This window comes from Saccostrea cucullata, unplaced genomic scaffold, assembly GCF_032062105.1.
Source record: "Saccostrea cucullata isolate Sc308-1 unplaced genomic scaffold, CSIRO_AGI_Scuc_v1 ctg9766, whole genome shotgun sequence".
Lineage (NCBI taxonomy): Eukaryota > Metazoa > Mollusca > Bivalvia > Ostreida > Ostreidae > Saccostrea > Saccostrea cuccullata.
This window is the reverse complement of record NW_026925328.1, coordinates 1-25,561: the sequence shown is the minus strand read 5'-3', so window position 1 is coordinate 25,561 and position 25,561 is coordinate 1. Positions and strand designations below refer to the sequence as shown.

The 25,561-nt window shown below is 33.7% G+C and overlaps 2 protein-coding genes across 2 annotated transcripts; one reads left to right on the top strand and one right to left on the bottom strand.

The window, feature by feature from the left end:
• Positions 1–15,313: 15,313 nt before the first annotated feature.
• LOC134268616 (Bardet-Biedl syndrome 1 protein-like) lies at positions 15,314–23,941 on the top strand (the record flags this gene model as incomplete). The annotated part of the gene is made up of 6 exons (XM_062750877.1): positions 15,314–15,328; positions 15,447–15,594; positions 15,984–16,142; positions 22,912–23,045; positions 23,600–23,738; positions 23,856–23,941. Coding segments are annotated over exons 1-6 (681 nt in total), but the record flags the coding sequence as incomplete, so codon positions are not given.
• On the bottom strand, positions 18,191–21,748 carry LOC134268617 (tripartite motif-containing protein 2-like). The gene is made up of 2 exons (XM_062750878.1): positions 21,720–21,748; positions 18,191–19,885 (listed from the first exon to the last, which is right to left on the bottom strand). The coding sequence occupies exon 2, from the start codon at positions 19,871–19,873 to the stop codon at positions 18,191–18,193; it is 1,683 nt and encodes a 560-aa protein (XP_062606862.1). The 5' UTR covers positions 19,874–19,885; positions 21,720–21,748.
• Positions 23,942–25,561: the final 1,620 nt, after the last annotated feature.

Below are 25,561 nucleotides of genomic sequence, written 5' to 3'. Positions count from 1 at the left end.
GGTATAAAACTATTCTTTAACGCATACATTCTGCCTTCTTTAAATTGTCTAACTATTTGGGATAATGCACCAAAGGCTAGCATTGACAGAGTTTTTTAAATTGCAATAAAAGGTACCCCAGATAATATTGTCATTGGTCAATTGCAAAATTATTTTGTTAAAAAAGATTCTGATTGTACACACAAGTACTCTAATGTCGACATAAAACAGATGCTTGAGTTTCTGCTTGACAATATATAACTATGTTGTTTTTGGAAGCCACATGTTCCAACAATCTATTGGAAATTCAACTCTATGATAAACTTGATGACTTCAACTTTTCTATCGTCAGCCTCCCTTACTTATGCAGCAATATACATTCATCACCTGCATAAGGAGTTTATGTATCTCAGTTGATTCGATACGCTAGATCATGCTCTATAAATAAACAATTTCTAAAACGATTATTGACAAACAAGAATATCAGCAGTCTCGTCATCATTTCGTAAGTTCTATGTTAGGTACAATGACGTTGTCTGCAAATACAATTTATTATTGAATCAAATGCTGATTGACATTTTTCATACTAATTGATAGTCTATTATTTATGCACTGAATTGGAGACGGATTTTTACGTTATTTTCCGATCAAAACAAGGAACACACGGCGGGTGTGATCGGTCGCAGGGAATGCTCACTCCTCGATGGCAACTGATCCCATCTCTGATCTTTTGGAGGTCCGTGTTTGCTCTGGTTCTCTTTTGTATTGTTTTATGGTCTTTTGATCTTGAATTCTGTTCGTTTTCTTCATATTTTTCATATGGTTTTTTATGCCCCTTCACTACCATTATGTGGAAAACTTGGATGGCTGATCATACATTAGTTGATTGATTTTCATAAAATGTATTACTGCACAAAACACTTCATGGTATAGCACCTAAGTAATCAAGAGACTCTTTTTAATATTTTGCTTCTAATAGTAATCTTCTACGATCTGAAACCAACTACATGTATGTACTTCATCTACTGAAGTATCGAAGTTATTAATTTAAAAACTCGTTATTCCGATATTGATTTATGGAGAAAAAAATGTTTTTCCCCAACTGTTCACACATTTTTTAAGAATGTAGAAAAATTTATCATAACGTGTCCGCAACTAAAAGTAATATAATCCCATGTCATAAAATTTTACATGTACATGAATTTGCATTTTTTACGTCATATTTTATTATCTATTATTGACAATGTCATTTCTCCCAAATACTAGTGTGAAAGAAATTATATTTTGATGCATAATAACTTTAATTGCTATTCATATCCCTCTGAATTGCAAAAATATTTCGTAAATAACAAAATCTATCCCATAGCTTCCAAAAATCCCGCTACATTTCGCACAATTATTCTTATATCTTTAAAAAAAACTAATAGAGGCTAGTACGCTTTTTTTAGGAATATAATTTTGTTTACTACTCTATACCTTGCAAAACTTCTACCAATTATTTTGCTTTTACCTATCATTAAACTAAGTATTAATATTGCATATAGTTTAGTGTAACATTGAAAATTACATCCCAAGAAAAATCATTGTCAAACGAGGTGCAGCATAAATTCTGTACAGTCAAAATTTTTTGGAATATCACTCGTCGACATGCAATGTTGACTTTTGCTACGCTGGAAGGCGTTGCTTCATTATTCAGCGGGTAAAAGTGTTATTCAACAAATGTGTCTCGAACAATTAGATTCAACCAATTAACATGAAAGTATTATAAATATAAAAGGTATATTGTTACTATTTGAATATTTGTTCCGTTATTTAATATAGGTAAGTTATGAGTCTTAAACTACATATTAATAGCAGGTGTTCTCTTCTTCAATTTCCAGCACTATCGTTTTTGTTTTATTTTAACGAATAAAAACCCAAGTTGAATCTAAATCTATATCTGATGTAGTTGGACAACAGGACAAAGTAAGTCACCAAAGTAAGTCACCATTTCTTGCATTTCTTAGACTTTGGTTTTGTTATCTTAAATATTCAAAATTCAAGAAATTAAAAAAATGCTTTCATTGCAGGTGTAGAAATGAAACCGTAATTTAAGAGATCAAGGCAAATTAAGGCAATAAAGAACAATTCACACTTTGATTGTGTGGTAGTATATGCTGTTAGAGTAATTTGCTCTAAAATAAAACAAAGTGAAATCTTAACTTAATCCAAGCAATACTTATATTTTCACAAACCAAGATAAATAAATTGAACATTTTATTTGCATATATTTTAACATTCAACAAGGCAGCAGTGATTATAGTACTATTATCTTTAAATATTTGCCCAGGGAATGCTTCTGTAGATTGATTGTTGTTTTAACATTTAAGAATTTTCACTCATACAGAAACTTCACGTATATATACCACTAAAGTGCTAAACTACACTATTATACCACAATTTCTTGAGGTACGGAATTGATAATCAGTAAGAAAAACATATTAGTGAATATATATATATATGGTGTAAGGGGGGCAATAACTGTTTGTTATCTTCAACTTTAATATCTCAAAATAGATCCTTGGACTAGTCTATACTGGAATATTATAAATGAATTTAGGGTAGCCATTTAATTCATTTCTTTGTTATACCATTGTGTATTTTTTTCAACCGGTACAATATGACATCCTTCGATCAACTTTAATTTTGCTACCTGTTCGTTCATAAACTACTTTTCATTCTCGAAGCGTTCGAATTGCAAGCTACTTAATATGCTGATATATGATATGATGATTACACAAATTCGTCAATTAATTATTACAAAATTGAAAACCAGAGTTGCACAAACATTTTTAATAAGTCTTTAGGGAGCATGTGCGCCTAGCCTTGCAAGGTTCTTTTTAGCCCTAATTGTTATTTTGGGGTCCACAATTTTTTTTTCACTTCGTGAAATTGTTCTCATTTTTTAAAAATTGTTTTTATCTTTGAGTCGAATACCTTACTGTCCACAGTCTTTAATGAATAACATAACATAAACAGCGTTGTTTTTTTTTTTTTTTTTTTTGAGAATTCTTAAAGTTAAGTAAATCAAGTGCCTAGAAAACAATTTTAGGTAGGAAAACAGCAAATTATATATGAGAGTTATTTTTTAATAGAAGCATGGTCAGGTTTTGGAAATGTTCGAGTAAAATTTCTTACCTGCCATGTGGATATGGTTGCAAACAGACAAAGTGATTAGAAGGCGAATGATTATTTGCAGCCCTGAGTTAAAAATCAGAAAAACTTTCTTGTTTTGCTTATGTTTTCTTTACTTTCTGCACACTGTTTACGTGAGGGTAATAAAACATTTTAGTCACTTTAGAATTAAAATCTTTTTTGCATTTTATTTTAACAAGTACAAATTAAACTATTTCAGGTCATTAAAAGATGAGTACGTCATTTATACCACTTTACCTACTCTCTTGCATAGCTGTCACTGGGGCACTTCGTGAAACAACATCAGACCACAAATTGTTGGCTAAACGAGGCTCTGTCAACCAGCAATGTATGTCATTACAGTTTCAGTTCAATTAAAAAACGTTCAAATAACATTTCATTTAGAGAAAACCTTCAATTCTTTCAGTGGATAAATTACTTCTGAAATTACTACGAGATTTGCTTTTCCCTTGATAAAAACTGGTTCAGTTGACATTTCAAAGTAAGTATTGGTTTGTTGTGCAGTTGGACGAATTATTAGCTTTCAAAAGTATCACAGTATATTCTGTATCCATAATCCTAATCCAATATCTAAATTACGAAAGGCTTTCAAAAAATGTCAATAAAGTCAGTCATTTTCAGTTTACATATAAAGAACATAAACGTGACCAAAACGAATCTCCAATTTATGAATAAAAATCCTCGGACTCTGCGATGGTCCCTTAAAGGAGCTGGACTCGATGTGGGCTTCAAGGTCCACAAGTGGTAAGATAATTTTATAAATGTTGTAAATTAGACTTAAATTTCGATTTTGAAAATAAATATACAACAAAAATACAAAGTAGTAAATTTATCACAATGATTTTTTTTTTTAAAAAATCAGCATTTGCTACTTTCACCTACATTGTACACTTTTGATTCTTTTTTTCAGGTCAATTAGTAGGGATGTCATTCTTGGCGCACGACATCTTGGATTTAGAGTTGATATCACGAAAGGTAATAATATGCAAGTCTGAAGTGCAGACAAAGGAGCACGAACACTATGAACCAATAATCAGGATAATGCTGTGGTCATAAACTGGTAGAAATGCATGTAAAAACGATGTATACGTTAAAACAGTACAACCCTAAGGTATTTAATACCTAAAAGAGAATGAATTGTATGTCCTTATTTTTTTACTTGTATAGGATCAGGAAAGCACATTTTACTATTAATTTGCTTTTTTAAAGTATCAAATTAATACAAAGGCAACATTCCGTAATTTTGAAAATGTTGACGCTTCAAACTCAGAAACAAATTTATTTAAACCTATGTTAATATATTTGGGGTGGGGTGCTTCCTTGTAATCAAGCAAAGAGGTAGATCTGCGTAACTGTGTAACAAATCAAAGATTACATATTTGAGTATTTTTAGATGAAAGAAGTGGTTCCATAAAAACATCTGATTGCGAGAGTCACAAGCCTTCAATTACAGCAAGAATTATCCGGAAACCCTTCATTGATCTTATTGCTTGGATATTTAATCCTCTCCTGTCCATGGTTGAACATAAAGTGGAAAAGGAATGGCTGGTCCAAATAGTATTGTAAGTATTGTTCAATCTTGATTTTTTTTTCTGCTTTATACTTTATACTGGTTATGAAAAAGAAAGAAAAAATCATTAAGTTAGAAAAAAATGCTCGTTAGAGATACAAATTAGCTTACATTTATTTTTGCGCCGCAATCGGTATAGTTAGCTATGCATAACCACCAAATTATGCTTTATGGTAAAATACTGGTAGCTTAATTCTCAATGCCTCAAGTACTACTTTCTGATGGATGAGTACGTGATGATATGACGTTCTAATTGTCTAATCTTAGATATGTTCAGTAAGTAGGTAATTGTTTAAAATGAATGAATATTAGAATTATGTTTTGTTTCTTCTTTTTTACTTATAGATTTGCAGAGAGGTGAAAAAATTAATCAAGAAAAAAGAAAGTGATATTAAAACTCTATTTGATGAATACCAAGGTAAGCGTTTAATCTAACGTACTGTTGCCTATTCCAAAATTATGAGGTGCTCACCATCAGCTTTATAAACTTTTTTAGAAGCTGCTAAAATAGAAAACACCAACTTTATAAGATCTATTATACATGTGAACCAATCAGATAGCTGGCAGAAGTTGAGAGAAATAATAAAATTGATAATCAAAAAAGACATATTGGTCGTCATTCTTTTAAGTTAAATTATGAAGATAACGAACAATAGCCATTGAAAAAATACAAAATAAGAGTAGAACAAACCTCTGAAAACATCAGAGATGGGATCTGGTGCCATAAAGGAGTAAGCATCCCCTGTCGACCAGTCAAACCCCCTGTGTGCTCCTTGCGATAAAAGGTAGACAATTCAATGAAAAAATCTCAATCATAGATAGAGGAATTCTTAACTTATGACCGAAAAATCGCGGGTTGAACAAACGTAAACTGTCACAAAGTACGAGGGGTGATCAAAAAGTTCGCAAACTAATTTAATAACTTCCATACAAGAAACAATATTTGGTTTTAATGTTAATTATATTTTTAATTAATCCTCCTCGATTTTAATGCACATTAACCACCGTTCTGCGCATGCGCGAATCACGTGATATTGGCGGTCACGTGACCCCCTCCGTAACGCTCTGTCACAAAAGTTAAAAGATTTTTCCGAGTTTTATATTTCTTTCCATGTGAGTTAATTTTTATGACAAGAACAGTGAATTTGTCAGAAATGATTATATCTCAGCAACAGAATGGGTGGATAATAACATCCTTTCCAAAAATTAGCATGACGACCATTAAAACACAGATCTTCTGTGTCAGAAGACTCCTTTATTCAAGGTGGATAGAGAATGGGTGCATCCTTTTTATCATATCTAATATGTTTAAAATCTAAAGTAAACGATATCTTAGGTATTCAATACTTATATCATTGTTCAAATATTCAACTGTTTTTCAAAGTGCTAATTGGAGGTCTTTGATAGCAAATTGCTTAATCAAAAATACATATCTTTTCAAACTTGCTTTCACTGGGCAAGATGAAAAGTATCATTTTTAACCATCAGCCTTCCTTCACTAAAACGATTAATCCAATCATTAATTGAATTTATAGGAACTCATTTATCTCAATAAACTGTGTACAAATTATTAAATGATACTGTAGAGGGATTTCTAAGATATTACAATAAATTGTACAGTCGTTTGTTGAACGAGTGCGACTGAGACAACCATTTTTCGTCGCAATTGACCTAAATAGTGACGTCATTTTCACATTGTGACGTCACAAACAAGGAGAGAAACTTTATTCAGCATATGCTATTTATAGACCTTGTGTATGGCTATGTGTGTACCGAATTTCATTCTAATCTGAATTGTGGTTTTGTAGATATAGAGATAGTTTGCGAACTTTTTGATCACCCCTTGTATGTTATATCGTATAGCTTAAATTGAAATTAGCTTCATTCTTTAATTATTATTTTTCTTTATTGTTGCCAGCTATTTAAATGGCTCAAAATAGATCACATGATCAAGTATAAAAAGTGTTATAGGCTGTTTGTTTTTATTTTATGCTTCTAAAAAAATTAAAACCCATTGTTTCTTAGATTTATATGATATATTCGGCACAATCCCTAAATATATAGACACAAGAGAATGCATTTCGACTAAGCACGAAAGGCTATATTTGTATAATTAATGTCTCCCTTCTGGTTTGAAAATGTTTTAATGTTAAAAGAATCCGATACAAAAAAATATTCAGTTCTTCAATTCTAAGTTAAAAAGTATGTTGTTTTTATAATATTTGAGATTCACGGCCAATGATTTATATTTTCTTGACATCATAATGAAATAAAAAAAGATAATGGACAATGAATGATCTAAAACAGTCCATAAAGATAAAAAATATCCATGAACAGGACATACACTGTAAAACACAGTGCGCAGGAAATTCCATTTTATTATGTATAGGTAGACATTATGTTTTCAACTATAAATAATATGAAACATAGTATCAAGTATTAGAGAATTTATAAAGTTTTGCAAAATCCATAGTCCCAATCTTCATGGTTTAAAAAGCAGTTTTTTTAATGAAGCTGAATTTGTGCAAAATTGTATGCGTGAAAAGAAGAAAGCATTACTGTGGCCTTTAACTCGACATTTAGATATATCGACGACATATTGTAAGTTAACAATGGTAATTTCCATTCCTATGTCGATACGATATATCCTGGTGAGCTTGGGATAAAAGATACCACAGAGTCTGACACATCTGTTTCATACTTGGATATTTTACTTGGAAAAGACGTTAATGGTAACCTAACAACCAAATTATATGATAAACGTAATGATTTTAACTTTTCTATCGTCAGGTTCCCTTACTTATGCAGCAATATACCTGCTTCACCTGCATACGAAGTTAATAAATCTCAGTTGATTCGATATGCGAGAGCATGCTCTACGTACATGTATGAACAATTTTTAAAACGAGGTAAATTACTGACAAACAATTTGATGAAACAAGAATATCAGCAGTCTCGTTTAAAATCATCATTTCGTACGTTCTACGGTCGAATCAATGATCTAGCTGTCAGCAAATACAATCTATCATCATTGATTCCGAAGCTGACTGACGTTTTTCATACTAATTGTTCGCCCATAATTTATATACTGAATTGACGACGGATTTTCCCTTTAATTCCCGATCATGACAAGGAGCACACGGCGGGTGTGACCTGTCAGCAGGGGATACTCACTCCTCCATGGCACCTGATCCCACCTCTGATGTTTTGGAGGTCCGTGTTTGCTCTGCTCCTATTTTGTAATATTTATGGATTTTGATATTGAATACTGTTCGTTATGTCTATAGACATGGCTTAATAACATAAATTATTCCATATTATTATCACCAACAACATACAACAATAAACAACAAACTGCTAGGTTATAAATTTGCAAGATGAAAGAATGTTTTGTATAGAAATCAAATAACTTTTATTTGTAAAATTGTGCTGCACTTTTGACGTTAAATACAGGCCGATTCTGTTATGTTTTGGCACACAAGTAGACTACACTAAGATACATAATTCTGTATATCGGTTTTTGATTTCGATGGTGTTGCCATGTGTTTTCTGCTCCTATTTTGTAATATTTATGGATTTTGATATTGAATACTGTGTATCGTTATTTAAAACATGGCTTAAAACATAAATTATCCATATTATTTCACCAACAACATCAACAATATAACTTGGCAAACTACTAGATTACAAATTTGCAAGATGAAAGAATGTTTTGTATAAAAATAGAAATCAAATAACTTTTATTTTAATCTGATGAAAAGATAATATATATGTGCTGCACTTATATTTAAATACAGGCACGATTAAATATGTTATTGATAGATTTGAATGTTGTTTTTTATTTAAAATGTTCTTAACTGTGATTTTATTTTTTAAAAAGCAATTTCCAGGATATATAAAACCAGTAGAGCTTCACACACTTTTCGACAAAAACATCATATACACACTGAAAATGATTACATGATTACCCATGTAACATTTTTCCATGTCTCTTTTATTGATATCTTGAAATAATATATATTTATTATATTTACTTGATTAAATATTCAAAATTTGAATAAATTGATATTAATATAACTACTTGATTTTAGGGTGATTTACTGAATACATGACGTCCATGATATTAATTCCTTGTATGGTGGAATCAAATTGTGTTTGTAGAAATAAAATCTTAAGAAATAAATGTTGCATTATAATTGCATTTATAATATAAAATAATCGTACCGAAGACTCATGTGGCAACAGCTATATAAGTATCTGTTACTAGTCGTATTACTTCACAAAGCAATTCCCCTACAAGGATAAGATATTGCCAACCCGTCCTCCACAATAATTAAATACACTGCATGATATATCTTAATATGGTAACGTTGGACCCAAGTCAAAATTCATTCGATGTTTTACGGTCTTGCTTTTTTCGTATAGGCACCAATTAGATTGGTTCTTTTATTACTTGATATAAGAAGTTAACAGAAAAAAACAATAACGTGTTGACTGAGGGCCCTTGGTGTTGTGGGGATGTGTAAAGCTGTTTACATTAAAAAAAAACACAACTCTTAAAGCAATTAACATAATATTATTGATACTGTTGTGAGGTGTGTTGTATTTGTGTTGTTTCATCATGTCTATTATTAGTAACATTAAGTTTTTTGAACATTCCAGAGTGGTCAACATGTTCGGTCATTGTTTCTAGAACATTCCTGAACTTTGTGTATGTCCAGAACTTTCCAGTAATATCATGTACTTACAATTTCTAGAATATTCTAGATTTATAATACTGTATAAATACCTTGTCAATTCGATGCATAAAAGATTGTCGTATAAGCATCATTGAGGTATTACTGGGATATAATTTCACTGGGACATTGTGTGCAGCAACGGACACTCTGATGTATGTATTTTTAGATTTTTGCTAAGTTTGTACTTAATGATTTGTATATTACTGTAAATAAATTATTGTTAAGTTTAAACTGTGTGATTGATCTTTGCTGGCATTTAGGGTTATTCTGACCCATAACAGAATTGGGGGCTCGTCCGGGATAAAGAATTTCTTGCACTTTTGCAGTTTATTGTCAAAATTTTGTTTATTGAATTATTAAATTTGACTATAAGCCAGCAAAAATCAACATGGTATTTTCGGTCACAGACTTTCTTAGTTCACCAAGTGTTCAGGTTTTTGATACGTTAAAAAAGGATGACTTGATCGCGTTAGGTTTGCATCTTGGGTTAGAGGTTAAATCTTCACAGAGAAAGCAAGACATTAGAATAAAGGTTGCAAACAAACTAGTTGAAGAAAACATCTTTGGAAAATATGATCTTCCAGATTATACACTTAAATCAGAATCTTATAATATGTCAGAATTTCAGTATCAAGTAGAGTTGGAAAAAATGAGATTTGAAGAACGAGAGCGTGAACGGAAATTTGAATTAGACAAATTAGAAAGAGAAAGAGAAGAGCGAGAAAGAGAAAGACAAGAGCGAGAAAGAGAGCGTGAAATGAACTTTGAATTAGAGAAATTAAAATTACAGAACCAACCAGGACCGTCAGTTGTCAAAACTGAATTTGACGCAGCAAAAAATATCAGATTAGTTCCAAAATTTCAAGAAAAATCTGTAGACAAATATTTTCCCCAATTCGAAAAAGTCGCAGAGAATCTTAAATGGCCACGAAATGTTTGGTCAACGATGTTACAAAGTGTACTGGTTGGCAAAGCAGCTGAGGTATACTCTGCACTAGGGGTAGCTGAAAGTTTAGACTATGAGAAGGTCAAAGCAGCAATATTAAAAGCATATGAATTAGTACCTGAAGCGTATAGACAAAAGTTCAGAAAGTATAGAAAGTTTGATAATCAAACATTTGTTGAATTTTCACGAGAGAAAGAAGATTTATTCGATCACTGGTTTAGATCTAAGAAACTTGATAAAACTTTTGCTAATTTGCGCCAAGTCATCCTGGTAGAAGAGTTTAAGGAATGTGTTCCTCAAGATTTGAAAACACATTTAGAAGATAAGAATGTGAAAACTCTTGAAGAGGCAGCAGTCATATCTGATACTTATGCTCTGTCTCATAAAAAGAATTTTGTATCAAGATCTCAGACTAGCAGTAATTCTACCAATTCAGACACATATAAAAAGAGTGGTTCAGGGTCTCAGTCTTTCACAAGTTCCCAGTCTCCATCCCAAGGTGGTTCTAAGTCCGGTCCAGGACGTTTTGAAGGATCCTCTGGAATAGGGTCGCTTCCTACTTGTAGTTGTTGTAAGAAAAAAGGTCATCTGATCAGTGAATGCTTTAAACTTAAGAGAAAAAATGACTTTGATAAAACTCAACCACATGCTTGTGCGGCAGTTAGAGGTGATAGAGAAGCCTTAGTTTCGATTTGTTCTGACACTCCTGATGTCCAGGGTTCACAGTCCAGTTCTATTGATTCTATGGAGGATTATAAGCCCTTTATGTCTCAGGGATTTGTTTCACTCGGTGACTCTAGCGAAATAAAACCTGTCCAGATTTTGAGAGATACTGGTGCTGCACAGACGTTATTGTTAGAGGGCGTGCTTCCTTTGTCTGAGCAGACTTCTACTGGTGGGTCAGTTTTATTACAGGGTGTGGAGCTAGGCGTCATTGATGTTCCCCTGCATAGAATTAGTTTGAAGTCAGATTTAGTTACTGGACCTGTTATCGTAGGTGTTCGACCTACTCTTCCCGTTCCAGGCATTTCTTTGTTGTTAGGCAACGATTTAGCTGGTGGGAAGGTTGTACCTGATCCTATAGTTTGTGAGAAAATCACTTCCAATGTCATGTGCGATGATGAAGATGATGACATTTATCCAGCCTGTGCTGTTACTAGAGCGATGGCCAGAAGACGAGAAATGGAGGCAGACCATACTCAAGCCTTTGACGAGACAGATTCCTCTGTTGATATTGATTTGAATGACACTTTCTTATCTGACCTTGATGGCACTCAAACAAGCATGGAACCACACAATATCAAGAAGCAAGAGAAGAAAGAACTTTTACCAAAATTTGGTGGTGAGGATGATGAGTTGCATCCACTAGTTAACCAAGGCAAGGACATCCTCAGCCGAGAACGTTTACTCTCTGAACAACATAAAGACCCAGATATCCTTCAACTTAGTAAGAGGGCACTTCCACCAGAAGAGGCTACTAAAGTTGGAGAATGCTTCTATATAAAAGATGGCATCCTTATGCGAAAATGGCGACCACCTGACGCTTCTCCAGATGAAGTGTGGCGTGTTGTTCACCAGATAGTGGTCCCAGCTGCTTATCGTCGAGATGTGATGAGTTTAGCTCACGATACACCTATGGCAGGTCATTTAGGTGTCAATAAGACTTATAATAGGATTTTGAGTCATTTTTATTGGCCTAAGCTAAGGAAGGATGTTTCTGAGTTTTGTAAGTCGTGTCATGTCTGTCAGATGGTAGGTAAACCGAATCAGAAGATACCATCCGCCCCTCTCCAACCAATTCCAGCTTTTGAAGAACCGTTTAGTCGAGTGTTGGTGGATTGTGTAGGACCTTTGCCTAGGACCAGATCTGGGAACCAGTATTTACTTACCATTATGTGTACATCCACTCGATTCCCTGAAGCCATACCTCTTAGGAATATAAAGGCAAAGAGCATAGTTAAGGCCCTAACCAAGTTCTTCAGTTTTGTAGGAGCACCAAAGGCAATTCAGTCGGATCAAGGCTCAAATTTTATGTCGGGGTTGTTCCAGCAAGTCATGCATGAGTTGGGTATAAGGCAATATAGATCAACTGCTTATCATCCTGAGTCCCAGGGGGCGCTAGAACGTTTTCACCAGACCTTAAAAACAATGCTGAAGACCTATTGTTACCAGTATGAGAAAGACTGGGATGATGGGGTTCATCTTGTACTATTTGCTGCACAGAAGCAGTCCAGGAGTCTCTTGGGTTCAGTCCTTTTGAATTGGTGTTTGGTCATACAGTTAGAGGTCCTTTGAAATTGTTGAAGGAAAAGTGGCTGACTGAGACTAGTGATCTTAATCTTTTAGATTATGTGTCTGATTTCAAAGAAAAACTTTACAATGCTTGTAAATTAGCACAAGAAAATTTGAAGAATTCTCAGATGAAAATGAAAATGTGGTATGACAAAGATGCCAGAAATAGGGTGTTTAAGCCAGGTGATAAGGTTCTTGTATTTTTACCTATTCCTGGTCATCCTTTACAGGCCAGATTTCATGGCCCTTATGAAATTGAAAGCAAGATTAGTGATGTAAACTATGTAGTTAAGACACCAGGTCGACGTAAAGAGAAACGGGTTTGTCACATTAACATGTTAAAAGAGTATTTTGAAAGGTGTGACCGAAATTCTGTAAAACCAGTTTCCACTTTAGCCAACGCTAAGACTGTTCAAAATTGTATTGAGAGTGATACGAGTGTAGAGATGAATGAGAAAGATTGTAATCAGAGTGTCCGCTTGAAAAAACTCAGAAATTTTGGCGGATTTTGATGCCAAACTTGGACATTTGAACATTCACCAAAAAGAACAAGTTAAAAACTTGATGAATGAGTATCATCAAATCTTCTCGGATGTTCCAAAGAAAACTAATGCAGCTTGTCATGATGTTATAGTTGGCGACGCTCTGCCTATCAAACAACATCCGTACCGTCTGAATCCAATAAAATTGCAGTACCTAAGAAGGGAAGTGCAGTACATGTTGGACAATGACATTGTTGAACCTAGTAAAAGTGATTGGAGCTCACCGTGTATTCTTGTACCAAAACAGGACGGTTCGTACCGATTATGTACAGACTTCTGTTACCAAAACTGATTCATATCCAATACCTAGAATTGATGACTGTATTGACAGCATTGGAAAAGCCAAATTTGTCAGTAAATTTGACCTGTTGAAAGGCTACTGGCAAGTGCCGTTAACAGAAAGAGCAAAAGAAATATCTGCTTTTGCTACACCAGATGGACTTTACCAGTATAAAGTAATGCCTTTTGGCATGAAAAACGCACCGGCTACATTCCAAAGGATGATTCACTCCCTTCTTCAAGACCTTGAGGGATGCGAGGCCTACATTGATGATGTCATCATATACAGTGACACATGGGACGAACATCTCCGAATCATGCGTGCTTTATTTGACATTTTAGCTAAAGCAAACTTAACTGTGAACCTTGAGAAGAGCGAATTTTGTCATGCCTATGTAGAGTATTTAGGTCATAAAGTAGGTCAAGGTTATGTTACACCCATAATGGCTAAAGTGGAAGCTATTGCAAAGTTCCCGATTCCTACAAACAAGAAAGAGTTAATGAGGTTTTTGGGCATGGCTGGGTTTTACAGAAAATTTTGTCCAAATTTTTCCTCAGTAGTTAGTCCACTTACAAATCTTTTACAAAAGAGGGTTAACTTTGAATGGACAAAGGACTGTGAAAAATCCTTTCATAAAATCAAATCTGTCCTTATGAGCAACCCAGTTCTGTCAACTCCAGATTTTTCTAAGCAATTTAAGCTTACTGTTGATGCTAGTGATGTTGGAATCGGGGCAGCTTTGTTTCAAGAACATAGTGATAATGTAGATAGAGTTGTTTCTTATTTTTCAAAGAAACTTACAAAATGTCAACAAAACTATTCCACCATTGAAAAGGAATGCCTTGCTTTGTTGTTAGCCTTACAGCATTTTGATGTTTATTTGAATGTTACTTTGCATCCAATTCTTGTATATACGGATCACAACCCCCTGACATTTTTGCATAAATTGTCAAACAAGAATCAAAGACTGACTAGATGGAGTTTGCTGTTACAAGAATACAACATAACAATTAAGCATATCAAAGGCAAAGACAATGTTATTGCAGATGCCTTGTCCAGAGTATCATAAACAAATTAGATTTTTGTATTAATGTACATATGTTTTACAATTTAAGTTTTTCATTGACATTCAAACTTTTTAAGGGGGGAGGTGTTGTGAGGTGTGTTGTATTTGTGTTGTTTCATCATGTCTATTATTAGTAACATTAAGTTTCTTGAACATTCCAGAGTGGTCAACATGTTCGGTCATTGTTTCTAGAACATTCCTGAACTTTGTGTATGTCCAGAACTTTCCAGTAATATCATGTACTTACAATTTCTAGAATATTCTAGATTTATAATACTGTATAAATACCCTGTCAATTCGATGCATAAAAGATTGTCGTATAAGCATCATTGAGGTATTACTGGGATATAATTTCACTGGGACATTGTGTGCAGCAACGGACACTCTGATGTATGTATTTTTAGATTTTTGCTAAGTTTGTACTTAATGATTTGTATATTACTGTAAATAAATTATTGTTAAGTTTAAACTGTGTGATTGATCTTTGCTGGCATTTAGGGTTATTCTGACCCATAACAATACATATTTATAAATACATTTTTTAACATGAAAGTTTTTATACAAATTTAAATTTTAGATGGAAGAAGGATATGTTTTAAAAATAAAAGGACCATTTTGTAGAGCCCCCCCCCTTCCTGAAAATGAAATTCTTTTAAAAAAGGTGCTTTACACTTAGCCATATATACTATCTTATTCCTTGAAACATGACACACAAAATGGTATATAGGTTATGACCCAGCATGTAATCCCCAGCCCTAAAACTGGAAATAGTTAAAAATCCACTGGAGAGTATGACGACTATGGAGGTGATAGACTACAAGACTAAAGGACTTTAAGGCGGTGATAGTGGCCCTCAATAACTGTCAGGTCCACTTCTACAAGGAGAAGTACCTCGTCAACGTCATCAAGACGGACGACGTCGTCACCGGGCTCAAGTTCGGACAGTTTGGCCGGGAGGAGGGAACTCCCATAATGACCCTGAAAGGTACATAGCTTTTAAGAATCAAAGCTGTGTTTGTATTAGCACGTGTAATGAGTGGGGCAAAATAACCATTTGCACTGCAAGCTCCTATGGCAACACTGTAAAAAGTTCACTCTTAAAAAAAACTCATCCTGCTTTTATTAAAATAACTTTAGATTAAAAATGTATTTACTAAAGTGTCCAATATAATAAATACAACAGTACCGAGTCAAGAGGTACATCATTAAATATTTTGATTTAGTATTAATTTTTCTCTTAATGAGACTTCACTCATCAGGCTAGCTTCTTAAAGTGTTCCATGGAATGTTAACTCTGCTTGAAAAACATAACATTCATTTTTTTTCTGTTCTGACGTCAAGTTTTGACTTTTTTGTTTGACTCTATTCCTGTAGGTGGAGGATTGATGATTAAGATTCTGAAGAGGAATGCCACGTTTGAGGAGAAGGATTTGTCTGGAGGTCCCCCCACCGCTCAGAACTCTCGCCTCAACGTCCCAAAGAAAACCAAGCTGTTTGTGGACCATACCATGAGGGAGAGAGACAGTGCTGTCAGTATATATCACTCAGAATAAAGGACCATGAGGGAGAGAGAGAGTGCTGTCTGTATGTATCACTCAGAATAAAAGACCATGAGGGAGAGAGAGAGTGCTGTCAGTATGTATCACTCAGAATAAAAGACCATGAGGGAGAGAGAGAGTGCTGTCAGTATGTATCACTCAGAATAAAAGACCATGAGGGAGAGAGAGAGCGCTCAGTAACAGGGTAAACACCAAATTTTCCCATCACATAATTTTGAGAAGATAGATTTACTATTTATAAGCAAAACAAATTATTCAAAGTCATTTTCATTTATATTCCTTATGACAAAACTTTTTTGGAGGGTACTCACATTTTTGTCATCATAACCTTGACCTTGGAGTTTGATCTACCGGTATAGAATTTAAACATTGACCATAACTTTTTAACAGTTTTTAGTAGGCTTTTCATTTTTTCATTTGTGTGTATTTCATGACAAGACCTTTCTTTGAGTACCAAAAATGTATAACTTGAATTTCTGATTTTGACCTTTTTTTGAAAAAAAAACACTTTAATTTTGGCCATAACTTTTGAACATTTGTTGGTAGGGGTTCTAAATTACATTTGTGTTGTCTATAATCCTTGTGACAAGGACTTTCTTTGGGTTTCAGCATTTTTGACTCTGATTGAGTTTAACATAAATGTACTTTTGATAAATATGCCATATGTGGCATCAATGTTTTACAAACATGTCAGTGGTTTGTCTTTTATTATCAGTAAACTTTAAGATACTTTACTTCTGGACACAGTGTTGCATATGTGTGCTTGAAATATGATTGCAATTGCTAGTTAAATTTAAGGAATTCTTTTATACTGGAAACACATTAAGACTTCTATAGTATTATCTCTTATTACATTGGTTTTATCAACCTTAATGATTTTGAATTCTTCCTTCATCTTCCATGTTTACAAATTTGAAGTATTTGTTTATTTAGTATCACATGTTGGAACACAAAGATTGAAACTGTGATATAAAATCCCATGGTCCTCCATAAAACCTAGACTAATTAGTCTATTATCAGTGAAACCAGAGGGGACTTTACCTTTCCTCTGAAGCTGTCTGTCTGTCCCACTTAAATTGGTGTTTGCACTTTTTCACTAAATGCTTGCGATATTGAGCTGATGTTTGATATGTGAGTTTATCCTGATGAGTTACATTTTCATTTTGCTTCATTGATTTTGACAGCACACTGTATTATTACAACCGTTCAATTTTAAAGGGTTTTCAGCATTTTTTCCCACATGCTTGCAAATATTGAGCCGATTTCTGGTATGTGACTTTACCTTGATGACTTATGTATCAAGTGTGCATTTTGTTCCACTTCAAATATTATTTTTGGAATTATGGCATTTTTCAATTTTAATTGGGAACTAGATTACACCTGCTGTTATGGGACTTGTATTGCTAAGGCAATACTGTGAGAGTGTTTGTTTCTTACATGTACTTAACCATCTAGGTTCTTCATTTATTGTGACAGTTTAAACTTACATAAATATTTCTCTTGTCAACATTGACATCACGTACTGTGTATCAGTTTTTATCCTGCAACTACCCCTTGCATTGACCTAATAAAGGTAACCTAATAAACCAAAGCTTTATCCGGTCACTGCCCTAATAAAGCCTCGTGCATGTATTCCGACGCTCTAAAAGCATTGTGACGTCATATATATTGCAATGTTTACGCCATGGCGTCATAGTTATCACTGCAGAGATGTGCCTAAATATGTCAAAAAATAGCTAGTTTTGGATGTTCAAATGTAAAGAATATGTTGCAGGATAAACAAAATACATGGAAACTCACAGTCTTGAAATATTAGTGATATTTGGGCTCGGGTCGAAAACGTAAGAGGGCTCGGCAAGCCTCGCCCTCTATCACGTTTTCTTACCCTCGCCCAAATATCGCTTATATTTCAAGACAGTAACCATGTATTTTAAATAAATACACCTGGGTGTCTTCAAGATTTTCATGTACTGTTTGATTGTTAGAATCTCAGTAAAAAGTTTTATCCATAGTTATACTTTTTCATTGCAAAAGTTTTATTTTTTTCACTTTCCCTTCGTGATTTTCAGCAACAAACAGATTGTCATTTGTATCTGTACAAAGTCCTATTGGATTATTTAATCCACAGTTTATGTAACGGAGGAACTGTCCATCCTGGTCTATGATGTGAACACAGTCATCGTTACGATCAGCTGTAAGGATGTGACTCTGACTGTTTGTGGTGATTCCTCGTGGATAGAATGGTAGGTTCTTTGGAGTAGGAGTATGTCCGGTGTACCTGAATCTCAGTTTCCCAGCCTGATTGACCACCACTACTACTTTAGCTCCAAAGTCAGACACACAGATATCCAGGTTCCTGTTCTCAGTTATGTAATCAGAATTAAATGAATAAAGAGGTTTATCTTGATCATCAAACTGAATGGTTTGTTTCTCTGTGGAGCCAGAGTAACAGACAACTTTTGTTTGTTTGTTATCATCACTGATCATGATAACCAGAAGGTCACCAGAGGAGGTACTGCAGACACCGCGAGGTTTCCAGTTCTGTAATCTGATCACCTCCTCTATCTTCTCATTCTTCACAATGTTCACAGTTCTATCTCTGTAATCAGTATAAACTAGATCTCCACTTTTTGTCACTGCTATGTCAGATGGTTCGTACCTTGACTTGGTTCGGATTGACTTGAGTGGTGATCCCTGATTGATGCTGTAGAGTTTCATGGTGCTGCCATTTCCACTCGCCCAGATTTCTTCATCACTCACACAGGCCACATTGTAAAGTTGTCCATACCCAGTGTCTGTGGTGGAGGCAGTCTCTGGTTCATCAAGCAGCTGTTTGACTGGAGGAGAGGATCCAGCTTCTGGTGATTTCTGTGTTGTCTTCATGCTGTAGCCATGTTTATCTGAAGTTAATGAACTTGATGATAAGATTCCAAACAGATTACTTATATCTCCTCCTTGGATTCTGCCTTGTGTAAATTTTGGTAAAGATGGAAGAATTTTTTCAGGTAGATTTTTATATCTTTCTATATTAACAGATTTTAAATTAAAAAGCTTTGAAACTTCATTAGACTCTACAACAGTACAGGATGTATTGATTTCATCCTTGATGCCAGACATTGTCTTGTTTATTTCATCCAGTTGTTTCTGTAGAGTTTGTAACTGTGTGTTTTTCATCTCATCAACTTCAGCTTTAAGTTTCTGGACAAGTTTGTCAATTTCTCTGTGCCAGTCCTCTCCATGTTTTGTTATGGCTGTTGAGAGATCTCCATATTCTTTTTCTAACTGACTCATTCTGTTTTGTACATCAGAGGCAATGTCCTGGTAGGTGGGATAAATTGTCTCACGTAATTCACTTTGTTCTTTGATAATTTTATCCTTTTTTTCATTTACAACATTTAAGATGTCAGAAAATTTATGACCCAGATGTTGATCAGAAGTAAGGCACTCTGAACAAACAGAAAGTTCACATTGTTTACAGTACAATATACATTGATTGTAATGCAAAATACATGAAGGGTAGAGAGGGGTGGATTTCCTGGCCTGAAATTTGACGACTTTGTGGTCCTTGGATTCATCAGAAATCATGTGTTCTCCTACACAAGCTGTACACAGGTTGACAAGACATGTATCACAGTGCATCTGTACCACAGCGGTCTCACACAGGTCACATCGCATCACATCCTGGGCACTGGTACGAGGGTCCATGATTTAATAAACCTAGCATGGAAAAAAAAGGCATTTCATAAAACATTTTGATATCACTTCAATAAAATAAACAGTGCCAAAAAAAATTACCAGTGATCAATAATTTCTCATTTCTCAGGCATTGCTGCATCAGGACAAAATCTACCGCATGAATCATTGAAAAGGGAAATGACTCAAATTTCTAGTTTTCAAAGTTAAAAAAAATTTAATTACATGTATTCACCTTTTCACAGGTGCTTAGATATATTTTCTTATAAGTAAACAATATATTTCTTGTTAATTTATAGTATTTAATGCATTAAATTTAAAATAAATGTTTGGAATAAAAATTGTAAATCTTGAATACATATTTTATTTAATGAGAACAAAAATTTAGAATAAGTTGATATCATCAATGTTGCCTGCATGGCGCAGTGGTTATAACGTCTTACTCCAGAGTTGCAAAGTAACGAGTAAACCCTTACATCGCGGGTTCAAATTTCACTGTGAGACGTGGAGACCGCTCCTTTGGATGAGACTGCATATAAAGAGCTTTATTCGGTAATAATCAATATTTGCCCCCCAAATCAAACTTTGATGGAGATATATTTAATGAAGTTCGTAAACAGGGGAGTATATGCTGACTTCAAAGCACTGAATATTTTCATAAGTAATGACGCCATATGTACGTAATGACGTCACAAACATGACGTAAATTTCAGTTTTTTATGAATTTTACAGAAGAATGAACATATTTCGTCGATATTTTGAGTAAAAGTCAGGATCAATGTTTTGATATAATGTGTAGAATGATGATATAAATGAAATATGTTAATACTGTTCCTGAACAAACTTGCGCTCTATAAATTTTAAAGCTAAAATTGCTGAAATTTTGTTCATTTTGTCCTCTTTCTGAAAAAGGATATAAAATCGGACTGGTTTGTGACTTCATAAAAACAAAAATTGTGAATACACTGCTTTGACACTATGATATTTTCTGTAAATTTATATTTCTCATACGATTTATTTAAGTCAGCACATTTCAGGAAGATTTCATAATTTGACTTTTTGGGGGGCAAATATATGCAATATACCGCATATAGTTCTTTAACAGAGGTCCCTTGTCACAGTAGGTGCTGGCTGGCATGAAAAAGATCCCTCACTGCTCAATACGGCCCTGCATGAGTGTCGAGTTTAGGACAAAATTTGTAGCTCTCCATCGGCAAGTGGAGGCATTTCTATAAGAGTGAAAAATTCTTGAAAGGGACGTAAACAACATACAAAATCAATCAGATGAGTCTTTTTGTTTGAACGTCTGACATGAAGAAAAAGGTATAACACTACCCAAAAAAAAAAGAACTTTCCTGTCGCAAATGTATGAAGGGTGTTTAAAATTTTTGCCAAACTAATTTAATAATTTCCATTAAAAAAACCAAATCAGGTTTTAGTGTTTTCTTCTGAAAAGTAAACTTCTCTTTTTATATTACATGTATACAATATATGTATACATGCCTCTGTTCCACCCAGAGTGGAGACAGTCACATGATATATGCTCCATTATAGCATACTCTTCACATCATCTCAAAGATTTTCCAATGTCCTACCCGGCATTTTTTCTCAAATATGTTATTTTGATAATAAGAATAATCCACCATTCCAAAGTACTGAAACACAAGTCCCTGAGACAAGTCAATTTTTTTAGCTTTAAATAATCCTTCTTTATGGGTATACAATTCACATTAATATTAATTTGTAGACTAGTACATGAAGTTACAATGCATAATCATTTTTATTCAGTTTATATATTTAAAAATTATCTTATTGTTATAAACAAGATTTATCAAATAAATTCATCCATGAATATTACCTGCAGATTATAATGGCACCTGTCTTGTCAAATGCTTGTACAATGTCTATCTCTGATCTGTACAGGTATCACATGATCCACCTACCTGTGTTATCTACCTTTCTGGTATTTTACTTCCTGGTCTACTTGCACTGAGTATTTAAATTAGCACTCCTTTTCTTACTTGGCTGTATTCTTATTCATTGTTATTATAAACTACTAGTATCAAGATTACTTCTCTTAAGTACATATATTTTTTAGTTGAAAATTGATAATTAAAAGTGAACATTCAATATAATTTATTTTTAAAACTTATTAAAGTAGCCAGCTGCCTTGTTCATATAATTTACGTACTGAATTGATTAAGGAAAATTTATTAGAAGGTCATTTCCCAAGGAATATACCTGTGATGTAAGAGCTCTTATAGTTATAACTGTTCAAAAGTAACTGCCAAGGTTTTTTTTTTTAACAAGAGGGTTAAACTCTAAGGCCAAGGTCGAAAGGTCAAAAATAGTTATACCAATTGAAAGGTCTTGTCACCATGAATACACATATGAAGTATGAAAGCCCTAACCACCAACAGTTCAAAAGTTATGACAAAGTTTACTGGTTAAGGTTTGGTATTTTTTGTAAAAGAAGACCAAACTCCAAGGTCAAGAAATAATATTTGGTGGTACCAAAAAAGGGCCTTGTCACGTGGAATACAAGGTCTGTGAAATATGAAAGCCATACCCAGTCAAAAGTTATAGACAAGCTTAGTTAAAGTTTTTGTAGACAAACACAAATAGATAAACAGACAGATGTACAAAACAAAAACTCATCTACCCACAATTTCTCCATTACTGGGGCATAGTAAGACAGCACCTATGGAGAAACCTTCCTCATGTAGTACAAAATAAAGTTTCTCTAAATCATGTTTGCATCTAGAAAGGAATGTCACAGGAAAGGACTTGCTTTTAATTTTCAAAAAATCAAATATTAATTGCTTTTGAAAAACAAGATGACCATATAGTTAGTATTGTTACTTTATTAAAATAAATTCCATTTAGAGTGAAAATTCGAATTTCTTTGATCATTGAACAGTTGGGGGGGGGGGGGTTAGTTTGACATAATCTCAATGAAAAATAACAAAATTGTCTTTTGGATTGTATAAATAATTAAATATATGCATTATGTGCTACAAAATGTGATCTTTATCATCAATCTTTATCAGCCATGCACAGGACGTTCCAGAGGGACTTGTATCTACTGAGGTTGAACACACTAAGGGAGTATGCCAAGTCTCTAGATAACAGCATGAATCCCATCTCATCTGATCCCACCGAACCTCTCAAACTCAATGCTCAGGTCTGTATTGTGTTATAGTACAAGTGATCTCATCTGATTCCACCGAGCTACTCAAACTCAATGCTCAGGTCTGTATTGTATTATAGTACAAGTGACACCAAGACACTCAAACTCAATGCTCAGGTCAGTATTTGTGTTATAGTACAAGTGACACCAAGCCACTCAAACTCAATACTCAGGTCTGTATTGTGTTATAGTACAAGTGACACCAAGCCACTCAAACTCAATACTCAGGTCTGTACTGTACATAATCGTACATACATGTATTATACAGAATTGCTATTGCACTAAAGGTGCATAGATACATTGCATAGCTGCATGGTTTCAATTCTGAATGATTCCTGCAATTGTCAGGTTTTATGTCCTTAAACCACAAAAGTAGATCTATTATTTCCAAATATCCCGTATATTGAATTCGGTTCTTTAAATTATCCTTACTTTTATATTAATTATAAAGAAACATTATTCTGAGGCTAATAAAGGTATTAGTAAAATTTAATGCAAATTATTCTAAATAATAAATGCTTCTATTTGTTTGAACATGTTACTTTAAGGTCCAAGGAATCGGTTCTACCTTCAAACTAATAGTCAATCTACAGAACACGTCCCACAGTCAGCCCTCCACCAGTTTACTGATTACGTTCTTATACGACGAGAAACTGTACTCCTTCAAAAAATCCTTCATTGAGGTCTGTATTCTGCCATAATTTTAATTTAAAGCTCAGCTGTTTATTAAATTTTTTCTGGTGTAAAATTACAGTGCATGAGATGAAAATCTAAGATTTCTAAATGTCTTTCAATGTTTATCAGGTGCCTATGCTGGTCCCGACCTGAACTATGCCTTTGAGACGTTTGTTGAATGTTTGAGTGACAAAGGGGTCTCAGAAAATATCAAGGTATGGAAAATGAAATTTATAAAAATTAATAAAACAAAATATCTGTATTAAGAGCATACAGTGGTGTTACCATTCAACAGATTTAAAGGATGCTTACTTCTCAATGGCACCTGATCTCACCTTTGATGTATTAAATTGAGATGTCTGTGTTTGCTCTGCTCCTATTTTTATCATTTCAAGTCACTGGGCTTCACAATTGCTTGTTATCACCATATTTCATCATGATTACATGCCTATATATGGTATATCCATCTGTTTTAATTTTAAATGTTTATGAGACTTAATTTTAAAGTATTTCAATACCCTCAAGTTTTAGAAGTCAAACTTTTAAGTGTTTCACAAACACTTAAGAATTGTAAAAAAAAAACCTTGAACTGGCTACATTTATGACCTGTTTTGGTCAGGCATTTGTTTTGAAGGAAGGTTCGCAGGTTTCTATAATCACTGGGGTAATTAGTATGCCCTGCACTGATGTGGAACCCGTGTCTAAAGTCTGCACAAAGAACGAGGATCTCTTTGAATGAACAGTAAAGACTGCATAACATAACAGCATGTCAATAGAAATAACATTGTAACTCAGATACTGAAGACTTGCATGTAGTGTTGACAGTAACATAAGGAATACACTACATTTAGTAATATTAAGCAGAATTGGTTAAAAATTACTAAGAATTGACAATATTAATTTTTAAAAAAACATAAACAAAATTAATTAGGTACTGAGAGAATGCATGCGGATCTCTGCCAGACCTAGTATACACTGAATTCCTAGAAATAACCTTACTTTACCTAAACAGCTGTGTGTTCTAATCTATGCAAAACAAAAAGAAAATTCAACATTTTCATCCTTGAGGAAACCTTTTTTAAAGTTCTTTCTTGTTCTTGAAAGAAGAATTACATGTATTTCTGTTAATATACTTTGAATAACTTATTGGAATCTGAACTGAAATTATTGAAAAGCTGCTTAGTTACAATTTTTTGGGTTTGTTGCAATAAATTTGCTGTGTATTCAGCAAATTTTTGCATGTAGGCAGTATACATGTATTTTTGTTAGATAGCTTAGAGTTCTCCCAAAGATCGGATGATCCCCCAAGAAAATCTGAAGAAAAACACAAGTTTTTTGGGGTATTTAGTTAAGTAGGAAAAAGCATTTTTCATTGCTTTCTGTTACTAATTTAATTACACTGTATATCAAGTGTAAGACGGATCATTTGTTTGTGTGTTTGTTAGTAAATTATACTTTTTTCATTATAAAGGTTTTTTCAAAAACGAAAAAGGGCCCCAACAGGGGAAGCAGCCGCACAAATTGGTGGTTTGGAAAAAATTGGTAATAAGGTCATAATTCCCACCCAAACTTATTTAATATATTTTTTTGGTGTGTTTCATCATGAAAAAAAATTGAAAAATTAACTTTTATTCCTGAGGAAATTTTCAAAATTCTTTTATTCTGAAAAAAAATTAATAACTAAATTTGTAATTTTTATCTTATTTTATTGAGGTGCAAACAATTTTTGGGTTTTTAAAATTTTTTTTTAGATTCCTCCCGGGTATTTTTTAAAATTTTAAAGCTTTTCATTTCAAAAACGATTTTTTTTAAAAAAAACAAAAAAGAATGAAAAA